The sequence below is a fragment of the Siniperca chuatsi genome, linkage group LG2, assembly GCF_020085105.1.
Source record: "Siniperca chuatsi isolate FFG_IHB_CAS linkage group LG2, ASM2008510v1, whole genome shotgun sequence".
Classification (NCBI taxonomy): Eukaryota; Metazoa; Chordata; class Actinopteri; order Centrarchiformes; family Sinipercidae; genus Siniperca; species Siniperca chuatsi.
The window spans coordinates 21,974,076-21,986,638 of record NC_058043.1 but is presented as its reverse complement, the minus strand read 5'-3'; the positions used below and the strand labels follow the sequence as shown (position 1 = coordinate 21,986,638).

At 44.2% G+C, this 12,563-nt stretch overlaps 1 protein-coding gene across 6 annotated transcripts in view; it reads left to right on the top strand.

Annotated features, from left to right (window-relative positions):
- LOC122868406 (calmodulin-binding transcription activator 1-like) overlaps positions 1-12,563 on the top strand; it is a 56,652-nt gene that overhangs the window by 19,482 nt on the left and 24,607 nt on the right. For 5 of the 6 annotated variants that reach the window (XM_044180332.1, XM_044180350.1, XM_044180324.1 and 2 more), the window contains exons 4-6: positions 6,702-6,769; positions 9,491-9,626; positions 11,843-11,914. In XM_044180332.1, the coding sequence (XP_044036267.1) occupies positions 6,702-6,769; positions 9,491-9,626; positions 11,843-11,914 (276 nt within the window). Of the gene's footprint in view, positions 1-6,701; positions 6,770-9,490; positions 9,627-10,433; positions 10,683-11,842; positions 11,915-12,563 lie in introns of those variants that run through there. The other variant, XM_044180365.1, reaches the window with a different exon arrangement.

The window sequence follows — 12,563 nt, the reverse complement described above, 5'->3', positions numbered from 1 at the left end:
GTCGGGGGACACACACCGTCACTAAGGAGTTTTGGGTGGGTAAATGCTCTGGAAGCGCAGAGAAGCGTGTAGGACTGCAACTCTGCCTCCTGGTCTCAACTCTGAGTTGTCATGGAGAAATTTCAAGATGGATTTGTCTACATCAAGCTGAATTCAAAATGAAACAAATCCATACTTTTTACCACAAGATGCAATAAAGAAGTTCCAGACACTGCCCAAATTTTGCTGACTCCTGATTTGTGGTTATGACTCTGTTCAAGTCAACAAGAAAAGGAGTAAATTCTTTCTGGGATTTCAAAAATAATGTATTTAGCCATAGAAGAAAATAGCATAATTTTAATCAAGTGCAGTCGCAGTAAAAGTGAATTCTGTGGGGAAGGGGTTAGATTAGATTCTGCATATTTTCTCTGTTGCTTGTGATATTGTTTAACTGTCAGTAATCAACGGCAGTTGGCCAAGCCCAGGCGCATCATTTTGTTAGCTTTTAAAAAGTGTTATTTCTGAGCAAGAGGTGAATTTTACTCATTCACCCCTTGAAGCACAAGCTGGCAATCATCAGAATTGGGAATACATTTGGGACTCCTTTATTAAACCAAGTGAAAGGTATATCACATTTTGCAATACCCTGAAAGAGTGAGTGCAAGGCCCATAGTAACAGTCTATTCAGGTCTACAGCCCAGGGCTTCGTCCTAGGCAGAGACAGATCAAACTGCACAACAGTGGAAGGCAGTCACCGGAGCAGAGTTGATAACCTTTAATGTTTACTTTTGCTTATGATTGTTTTAACTCCACCTGCCCGTCTCCCAGTATGAAGCCTCCAGGTCTGATGTCAGTAAAAAAGATAAACCCGAGATTGCAGACAATTTGTACATCTTTAAATTGATGCTTGTCTTTGGCAGTTTGTTTTTGAGGCTTGAGGAGAGTTAAATATGCATGACTTCAACATGGGTGGCTCCAAGTTTTTTCCAAAACAACAAACAAATTACATGAAATCTTTATTTGGCGGAGACAAACAGAATTCTAAATTGATTTTTTTAGAGAGAGGACTCCATGTGAGCTCCAGCAGTTAACTAGATTTGATTGTTTCTTCTAAAATGCAGGTACGGTGATATTTACTGAGAGCACACGCACATACCGAAGAGGTGCGTGACCTCACACACAAACATTTGCGCACACACACACACACACACACACACACACACACACACACACACACACACACACATATGCTCCCATCTTCAGTTGGTTGAGGAGGAGACAAACCTAAAGATCGCCACGGAGACCCATCTTTCAAATTTATTCATTAAACTCCCAAATGCTCCCCTTAACGAATGTAATTAGAATATGGTAATGAGAGAGGGCTGAACCAGGGAGTGTTGTAATACGCTTAGCAGCACAGAGGGAGAGAAGAAGAGAGAGAGAGACAGATAGAGACAGAGAGGGAAATAGAGTAAGGGAGTTAAAGGAGAGAGAAATAGAGAGACTGACTGACAGGGTGCCAATTTATGTCTTGTTGTAAACAAGTATTTATGCCAATGAGAGGTGGCACACACTATTTCTTTCTCTCTCTCTCTCTCTCCCACTACCACCCCCTCGGTGTCTCTCTCTCTCTCTCTCTTTCTCTCTCTCTCTCCTTCTCTCTCTCTCCTTCTCTCTCTCTCTCTCTCCTTAGCATACCAAACCCCCTCAATAACAATAACATCAACAATAGCAGAGCAGAGACAAGCCTCGGAGGGCAGAATGACTCACAGTGAGATGAGGCATGAGAGGGGTTAACACAACCACTGGAGACTCCTTCATTGACTCCCCCCCCCCCTTCTTCCACCTCCCACTGACAAACACATATTTGTCATAAGAGATTTCGAATATGTGTGTGTGTGTGTGTGTGTGTGCGTGCATGCGTGCGTGCACCCTTTCCTGGTTAACTTTGAGGACTCTGACAGGCTTTATCCAAGACGCCCTAGCGCGGCAGGGGTCCTGGCATTGTGTTTGACACCACACACCTGTTGCCGTCTTTGATGTGTTCACCCCCCTGCTGAGAGAGAGGGGGACGTCTCCTCAAATGCAAATACAAGATAGGAGGAAGAGGACAGGTAAGGTGCGCAAGAGAGAGGAAGTCTTAGAAAAATATGATTGATGTTCCCTTAGTGGATTGGGGCTGACTCTTCCTTGCTTTCAGGTCTCTGCTAAAAAAGTTTGTTCTTCTTTCCATACTGTGAGGGTGTATGTGTGTGTGTGTGTGTGTGTGTGTCTGTGGCCACCTTCACCATTTGGACTTCTATATATTGGCAAAAGGCAGATGAGAGGGAAATGAAACAGAAAAAAAAGGGAAGTGGGTGAGCTGGGGGAGGAGAGAGGGGGGAGAAAGTAAAGAGGTCAAACCAAAAGGAGAGGGAGTGAGGGAGAGAGAAGAGTGACTATTTCATTATAAAGCCGTCACTCACATGGGCAGCAGCCACCACATAGACTCTTCTGAGACCAAGCCTCTCCGGGTTTGTTGTGTGTATGTGTGTGTGCATATACGCTCGTTCATGCCTGTGCATTGTACCATGCATTATTTTTGAGATGGGAGGTATTTATATATTATATTTGTGTGCATGTATGTCCAAATGTGTGTGCGCATGTGTGGGTTTGTCTATGAATGCTGTGAGAGTGGCGGTGTGACAGAGATGGATGTAACACGCATGTCTCTCTCCTAACAAGGTGACAGGGGCGGATCCCCCTCTGAAGGTCAGACCTTGTCCTCCTATGATAGACCAGCACTACGTGTGTGTGTGTGTGTGTGTGTGTGCACCAATGTGTTGACCATGCAGCGTGTGTCACTGAGAGAACAAGAGGAGAGACAGAGAAATCCATGACAAGTTTTATTTATTTTTTTTTTTTTTTTCACACAAGCGATTTTGTGTATTAATAGACGGCCCATTTGTATGCATGTGTGTACGAGTCTTTTATGTCCATGGACGTGCATGTGTGTGTTGCCCAGTGTGTGATGAGGTGTTTATATGATAAACACAAGGCAAGCTTGAGAGGAATTCTGATCAGGGGCTTTGCAACAGTTGTTATGGAAACAGCATTAAGCAGTTGTATTAGCCAGTGGAGGTAATATAAAGGCTGTTGAAAGTAACACACAGTGGGGAGCGAGGCAGTTTGGGAATATAATACAAACTACACATTATTGCTCTGGTTTACAATAGACTTGATGAAATATTTTTGTGTGTCTAGAACAGAACAAAATTATCCTTGTCGTAGCTCATTGTCGGGCTCTCGTTCTGGTGAGAGCTACACATTTTAATTATCCATGTTAGAGAAACATAGTGCAAACAAGACATTATTGGTCTGGTTTACAATAGGAGTCACATAATTTCCATCAGCTTAAAGCTGAACACAACTAACTCTTTATTCTGCTTTCTCTTTGCAACATAATCTTAAGTTTGTAGCCTTCAGAAAAGCAGCCATGACATTGGTGATTTTAGAGGTCACTCAGGCTGTGATTCTGAGAGATTGGCCCTGTCACATTTCGGTCAACAACTGTGGATAATGACATGCCCACAGGCATATCTAAATTCTAATGGGTTATTGATTATTACAGTGCAGATTGTATACCAATATAGGTTCAGCATAAAATTGTCATTGTTATGCTTAATTTACATGATGAGCCTTTGAAGGAGGCATGTTTTAAAATATACCATGATCAATAAAATGTGGGTTGAACAAATGGCTGAGATAGTGCTCCGGATCAAAATTTAAAAAAAACACAGAGAAGTCTGTAGTCTGCAAAAAAAAAAATAAGATAATAAAAACAGGAGGCAATTTTGGATAGAGTGTCTATCAATGTCAGACACTGACAGGGTTGTTCTGGGAAGGAGAGAACCGGTGTGGTGGTGCTCAGGAACAAATTACAGCATCAGCAGACCTCCCCTGGTAATGCTAATGCAGTTCTTTCCCCCATATATGTACACAAGACCTACCACGCTCAAGGATGGAGGCAGAAACAGATTCTGTAGCTGAAAAGGACACGTCAGTTTGCTACCTCCCCATACCACCAAAATCAACTGTTCAATGCCAAATGATTTCTGTGGTGAGAACCAGAGGCAGCCTTCATTTGAGGTACTTCGAATGGATGTGACAGTTCCAGTTTACAGACAACTCTGTTTTCCCCAGATCTCTGTCGGGGTGATGCTCATCATTAGACTTCAAACGTGCACGCACACACGCACACAGACACACACAGACACACACACACACACACTAGCCTGTGGCTAGACCCTATAACAGCCCCTCCCCTCCCTCCACTGGAAATCTCCCTGAGGCCTATGAGTGTATGTGAATGTGTGTATGTGTGTGTGTGTCTGTCTGTCTGCTTTTCTGCATGCCACCAGTTTCTTGGAGGGAGATGGTCTCAGTGATGCGTGAGTGGGAGGCTGATTTCCCCAACTGCATCGCTCGCTCCAATCTAACTTCCCACTCATGCGCTCTGCTTTGTTAGATATTTCTTAAGTAACTCTCTCTCTTTCTCACTTTCTCTCACACACAGACAGACAGGAATAGGTGTTTGTTGGGAAAAGCGTGTGTGTGTGTGTGCGTGTGTGCGCGCCCGTTCAGCTTGGCCTGTCGTAATGTATTATTACGTAGACTCACACAGACATGCAGAACGTCTGGGTTTCTAGAGTAGATCCCTGGAGAAAGATACTTGTCCCTGTCCCTGTGTCTGGCACTGCTAACACGCACACACTCACAGTATTCCTAAAGGGTCAGTGTGTCGTCAGGCATGCTCAAAGCGCTCCATCACTGGTTTCCACTGGGACGATAACTGTGACTTCCTGAGGATCGACCTTCACCATCTTACTTCTTTCACTCTTCACATGGGCGTATGTATGTGTGTGTGTGTGTGTGTGTTTGCTGGTGAGGCAGTAAGCGGCAGTGTGTGTCTGCAGTGAGAGAGAGTGTGTGTGTGTGTGTGTGGGTGTGTTTTAGAGTGTGTGTCAGGCTGCCGTTTCAGCTGACTCTTCTGTTTCTGGCTTTTTAATGGCTCTTATGGGGCAGGCCTTTAATTGCAAGTCTCTCTCCCTCCTTCTTAATCCTCCCATCCTTCTGTCTCTCCCAGCCCCTCGTCTCCTCTCTTCTTCTCCTCTCTCCTCCCGCCTCCCACTGGCTGACAGTCACAAGGGGAGCCCGAGTGCCTGGCCGGGGCTGTGGAGGCCGTATAGGATATTGACTTGCTGCGGAGTGGTTTGGGAGGAGGAGAGGTGGCTGCCTGTCACAGCTAATGAATAGATGCATAAGTGAATGAGGCACTCCTTGTGTGTGTGTGTGTGTGTGTGTGTGTGTGTGTGTTGTGCCTATCTATGGCTAAAAAGTTTTATGTGCCTCAGACAGACAGACATTAATAGTGGCCAGCTTGATAGTGATAATTATTAAGGGTGTGATGACAGTCCCTTCCACACACACATACACACACACACACACACAAACACACACACACACACACACACACATATGTAAACACACATATAAATGCAGGATGAGGCAGTGGGGGGTTGGGACATGGGGATCGAATGGAGGATACTAAAAAAACAATCCAGTTAAGTGCCAGCACCCTCCAGCTGCTCTCTCTTTTTGTCTCTCCCTGCCTTTCTTCCCCTCTCCGTCTTTGTCCCTCCATCTCGTCTGATCGGTGTGGAGCTGGAGTGCTCTCATGCCAAACTGGGACAAATACCTAAAAACACACACACACACAGAAAGAGACAGAGAAGGAGAGGAGGTCTGGAGAGGAGACTGTTGATCTGAGGGGGCAGATGAAGGAGTGCTGGAGTGTTGATGTCTTCTTCACTATTGCTTTGTGCCACATTTCAAACACTGATTGCCTTAAGAGGACAATTTACATTTCATAGTCTTCCACAACAAGTAGGTGAGATGGGAGTCAGAGATAGGGAGAGAGAGAATGATGTTTCAAGGAGGAAGCCAGGGGTGAGAGAGTTCACCGAGCAAAGGGAAAAGGCAGCGTTGCGTGAGCAACTAAAAAGCAGGAGGTATAAACAATAGTTTCTTTTGGCTGCATCACTGTGTGTCTCCGTCTGTGCGCATGGACGTTTTGTTTTGCCTTATTCTCGGTAGAATGCACCTGTATGATTTGAACTTTCTTTTTCCTTATTGGATTCATGTGAGTGTGGAAGAAGAATAGAAATAGTGTGGAGAGGAGAGGAGAGCTGAGGAGATGAAAAGAGAGCCGGAGGAATTAAGAATCAAGTTAGGAGCAGGCTTTATCTAACGGGAAACTGTGAAACTGCAAAGTACAAGAAAACTTTTCCTATCAGCACACTCTCTCAGCTAGTGTATGGGTCTGCACCCCAGTGTGTGTGTGTGTGTGTGTGTGTGTGTGTGTGTGTGTGTTTGTGGCATGTGTCTGTGTATTTAGGAGATAGCTTTTCCTCCCCAGTGGAGGGAGACATCGGTGTGTCGGTGAGCGTGATTGGTTGTTGGCCCTTAGGGTCTGTCCTCTATATCTGTCTCCTGACTGGCTGCTCTGTGACCAATCAGGCGCCCAGACCTCACCGTGGCAATCAGATGGTGACACACTCTCTGTGGGCATCAGCAGGTCATCTGGAAATACCTGTTATGTTTTATCTCGCTGTGACACACACACACACACACTAATGCACACACACCAATATAACCTTTCTGTCTTGTCTTTGTCTCTCTAGGAGATTGCTGCATATCTCATCACTTTTGAGAAACACGATGAGTGGCTGACGACATCGCCAAAAACCAGGTGAGGAGACAGCGGTTTACACACACGCACACACACACCCACGTACAAACACATCATCACTCTATCTGCCACTGACTCACATTGGTTTAATCCCAAGGACTGAGTGCCTGTGTTTGATTTAAACATTTGTGATGTACATCGACTGTCTCCAAAGGGTCCTGCTGACAGTCTACTCTACAAGTACAGAACGCTCTAGAACATGGCCGGACTGTAAAGCACCTAGTCAGCTGGAAATGGAGTGTTAATGAATGTAAATGTATTAGGACAAGTGATGTATAATTCAGACTTGGGGGGGGGAGTATGTGTATATAAGATGGGGTGTGAACAGGGATTCACATGCCAGAACTGAATATTCATCGATCCGAATAAACCATAGGTAGCTCTTTTCCCAGAATGGAAAGAGGTAATAGTCGGGAAGGAAGGTATGAAGGAGGCAAAGAGAAAAAAAAAGACTGAAGAAAAGGGGCAATCTGAATTATTGATAAATCACCTTATTGACATTTACTATGATTAATACAGATGTAGGTGTGATAAAAGAAAGAAACACAGAAAAGAAGAAAAGAAAAGAAGAAATAAAAAGTAAAGTAACTGAAGAGGTCACCTCATGGCCCCATTTCTGATTACTGACACAGCTGAAAGCCCAGGGTGATGCCTCTACGCTCCCATTGTGCGAGCTGAAGGACTCTTCTCAGGAGCAGCCTGAGGCCAGCAGCACAGTTTATGCTGTGGATGGATTTCTCATTGATTGGTTGTGCTGCCGTATAGCCTCAGCCCCCCAGAAGCAACAGCAGCAGCAGTCATATTGGTGTTATTGAGCAGCAGTTAGATATAATCCCATTTACACATGACACGAGGCGCGATTAGAACAGATTACACCTAATCCCATCAGATGGAAAGGAGCTCAGCTAACAGAGCCAGTGACATTTATGTGCGTGCTGTGCGTGTATGTGTGTGTTTTTTTATCCATATATGCGCATGCTTGTGGGGGGCAATATTAAGATAACAATCAATGACCTTCATTTCTCCCCTCACTGAAATACCTCAGCAGTTCAAAGTAATGACTGTTACCTACTCTCTCCCTCTCTTCTCACTTTTCTCATCTACTCCTCCTCCTCTCCTCCCTTTACCGGACTCACTCACTCACTCACCCACTCTGTCTCTTTATCTTGCCGTCTTTTTTCCCACACTCTCCTCCCCTTTCCTCCTCTGTTTTCGCTCTGCTACACTGTGGAACGGTGGAAAAGCTTTTTATATCCCACACATCACAGCCCAGTTACAATCAATAGCATTTATGTCTGCTTGAATCGGAGGGTTTGCGAGGAACATGAGCACCGTTCACGTGCGCGTACCTCCATGCACGCACACATACATATGAACATGCACGTATTTCCCACCCACCCCACACACACACACACACACACACACACACACAGGCACACATCTGATCCCATCCGTCTTCTCCATAACATAATTAGAATCAGCAGCTCTGAGATGACTCACACTGCTAGAGACAGAGACTAAACTCGGCTTTGATCGGAGGGTGGGGGTCTCCACTCCGCTAAGAAACTGGCAGGCTCACCCCAAAACAGAACAGATTTAAGGTGTCAAAGAAAATTAGCTCAAAGTAAATTCAATTTCACTACACACAGTGTTCTGAGTAAATTGCAATCATTTCAGTCTATATAGATGTGTTTACATCAAATTCTAGCAGAGGGGATGGGGGAGGAGAGGAGACAGATAGGAGTAGAGGGAATGGCAAGATGAGAAGATGAGAATAAGTGTAAAGGAATGGAGAATGGAGGGACTGAAGAAGCAGTACAGAGAAAATGAAGAGATACTATGATAAGAGGGGTAAAGACTGGAGGTGGAACGAGAAGAGGAGGGCAGGGAAAGGAGAGAGGAAGTGTGTAAGTGTGTGTGTGTGTGTGTGTGTGTGTGTGTGTGTGTGTGTGTGTGTGTGTGTGTGTGTGTGTCGTGTGCATGCGTGCACATGACTGTGTGTGAGAGAGAGAACACTTGTGAGTATGTGTTAGTTTATTGATTGTTAACGTGCCTGTTCTGTTTCTGTTGTCATGAGATAAGGCAGAGAAGCATTTTTCCTCCACCTACACTCACACACACACACACACGAAAACACGTACACACACACACCTGTCCTTAACGTTTTAGAAGTGTAATGATTGATTGCTGAGCAGCAGGTTTGACATTGAGCCCAAAGAACACATGGCAGTAGGTCCTGCCATCTCTGATATCACTATAGCATCTCTGTCTTTCTACATGTATGGCTCCTGGTGTGTGTGCGTGTTTGTGAGTGTGTGTGTGTGTGTGTGTGTGTGTGTGTGTGTGTGTGCACGCATGTTCATCCCACCAGGTGTATATAGAATGGGAGCTTAGAGGCCAACATTCCTCCTGTGCTGATAAATCACCCTGCTAAAATATTAACACATAGGAGTGTGAGTCTACGTATAAGAGGGGAGGGGCTGCATGGGGCCAGCTAACTTAACTGTGGTAGTTGGTATTAATGAATCAGCAATGCAGTAGAATTTTAATACTTTTGCCTGTTTGAAATTACAGCATGAAAATAATTTCTAGTCAGTTTCCAGTTGAATTGTTGTCAGTTTTAAAGAAGTTACCACAATATTTATTCTGTATAACCAACATAATGCATCACTATGCATGTCTGTCTGTCTCTGCCTGACTTTTTATCCTGTCCTCCATCAGGCCTCAAAATGGCTCTATGATCCTCTACAACCGTAAGAAGGTGAAGTACAGGAAAGATGGCTACTGCTGGAAGAAAAGGAAAGACGGGAAGACCACCCGAGAGGATCATATGAAGCTCAAAGTCCAGGGAGTAGAGGTGAGAGGCTGCAAGTCGATGATGTTGTTTGGCACTGAGTATGGTTTCACTGTCAATCTTGTCCTTAACTTACTCTCCTTCACTCCGAGGAGACACACACGTGTTACATAAATGTACACACAAACACACATGCTACAGGCCAACATGTTACCCGAGAGCGAGTGGTGCCCCTCTTTCTTTCCTTCCCTCCCTGCTCGCGTCCCTGTCTCCCTTCCTCTCTCTGTCTCCCTCTCTCTCTTTCTGAAGGATAAGAGTGTGTTTGGCCTGAGGCCAGGAATGATGTCAATGCCTCCTTCAGCAGAACAGAGAGGGGTATCGATCCAGTCTCAAGGCAGCGTCTGTGTGTGTGTGTGTGTGTTGAGTCACATCAGCCAGCTCAAAAATTGATTATTCAGCAGGAATATACCAAGAGGTGAGAGGAGTGAGCATGCATGTGTCAGAAACAAAGAATGAGGTAGAAGGGAGAGTGAAGGAGAGATAGTGAGGAGGCACATGGATGTTTGCAGAGGGCTCAACAGTTTTGCATTGAAGGTGAGCAGGAGACAGGCAAAAGAGACACAGAGGTAAAGGGAATAATTGAGATCAAGTATTCCCATCTGCACCTCTATTATTTACGACCCCACACTCACATTGACATTCATCTCACATGCTTTTTTCTGCAGTCGTGCATGAATACACATACTCACACACACAAATACAAAGGCAAGTGTTTCTCTCCCCGGTAGTTGCTCAATAATTGTTTGTGTCACGTCTTCCCAGGACCCCCCAAGCAAGCAAGCAAGCAGTGTGTAGAGCAGGGGACGGGAATGATGGAATGAGCAGAGCAGCGAGATGAGCAGAGGGAGAGAAGGAGGATGGGGAGAGGCAGGAAGCAGGAGAGAAAAACATAACCCTGGATGGAGAGCCTCCTCATATCGAATGGAAATATATGGAAATGCACTCTGCCTTTGGCAAAGCACACTTTAGATAGAGGGCGGGCTACTTCTGAGAAGAGGCAAAATGGCGAGAAAATACAAGTGTGCGTGCGTGCATATGAGAAGGAAAGCAGGATGAGTTGTAAGTGTTGATTATGTACAGCCTGATTGCTGAGTATTTGTGTGTTTGTGTATGCAATTTTGTCTTTAAACACAACCAATTTATTTGTGTGTGTTTGTGAGCCTTGATAGAAGGCTTTTCTGTCATCATTTCAGCCTTCCTGTGTCAAACACCACAAACACACACTTCATCAAGACTAGGCATCGAACCTCTCTGAGTATTGACCGAAATGTTTGCATAGCACAGAATATCAAAAACTGTCAAGAAACTGGTACTTGGCTTTGATTGCTTGATCAGGCTCTTTGTCTTGTTTACTTATTCTTCGATCAGATATTTACTTATTTAAATCAGAATTTAGCTCATTTTAGAGTTAGGTTCTTGTACAGTCGCCTTGCATTACACACTGATGCATTTGAGAAGTTTAGCTGACTTTGTTAAATGAAAAAAAAAGGTTTTGTAGCAAACATTTTAATATTAAGGTGTCAAAAAACTTTGGTATTGTTTTAGAAACTCAGGTTTTATAAACTCATGTAGTATGAAACATTTCATACTGCACCCAACACTTCACAACACAACAAACTATTCAACCTCACAATCATATATTTGGTCTATTTTCACACACATGTATACACTATTTTGTATGTATGTAAGCATCATCTGCTGGATGGAGTCCCTACTGAACTTCCTCTTCATCTTGTCCACCTTGACACTCCACTCTCACTTTGTGCTTTCCTCACTTTCTCCTCCTCTTCTTTGTCCTCTTCACTGTTACTGATCTCTTGCAGTGTCTGTGAGCTGACAACATTGTGACTTTTTGTGAATTTCAAGTGGGCTATGTCTAGTCTTGCTGAGGCAGTAAATTTCACAATCTCTTGTGCTGTAATTGTCAACATCAGTTTTATGGTATTTTAGAAAAGACATTAGGAAAAAAGGCATACAGCATGTTTGCAATTCAGTTTTAGCACCGCAGTCAATACAACCTAAGTGGGTATAACCTAAGTTCTCCTCTCCTGTTCTCTCATTTACTGTCCTCTCCTCCTCTTCTCCTTTTTCACTTTTTGTCTTGCTTCCTCCCTTTTTCTTTTCTCGTTTACCCCTGCAATCTCCTCTCCTCTCCTCTCCTCTCCTCTCCTCTCCTCTCCTCTCCTCTCCTCTCCTCTCCTCTCCTCTCCTCTCTCTAGTGTCTGTATGGCTGCTACGTCCACTCCTCCATCATCCCCACCTTCCATCGTAGATGCTATTGGCTGCTGCAGGTAAGTCTACCCCCCTTCCCCACCTTGCCTTTTCTCACACATTTATACGCATACAAAACAAGATTTCGACAGCATTTATAGTGTGGTGATTAGTTATTAGTTGTCATTTGTAGTGCTATATTGTCATTTCAGGTGTTTTCTCCTCACATTATGACCATCTTGTAACATTTATGCCAGCTATGTTAAGGCTTTATTCACTATTCTACACAAAACTGGACAAACAGAAAATGTATAGTATATTATCAGTTTTACACAAAGCTTCATCTGTTAAACTGTCCATTATATTTTCAAAACAGAACACTAAGATAAACCATAAACCAGCCATAAACATCCTCCTCCTCTAAGTTAATGAGGCAGACTACAGTGGAAATACTATCACAAAGCTGGGGTCATAATAAAACTGGGTGTTGTTTGGCTGGAGTGTCCTACACTACACACACACAGTTAGACCATTAGACTAAACCTAGAATGTGCCAGGCCTATAGGTCTTGTATACTGCTAACATACAGTGCAGAGTAGTATAAACATTTCTTTGCCAGAAGTTGACTGTAACTTCCAGAGCACAGTGTGTTACCGAACCCTGACTCTCAATACTTCAAGGACTACTCTCTATGTGGTCCTCTCCAAGAAAACACCCTGGAGCTACAAA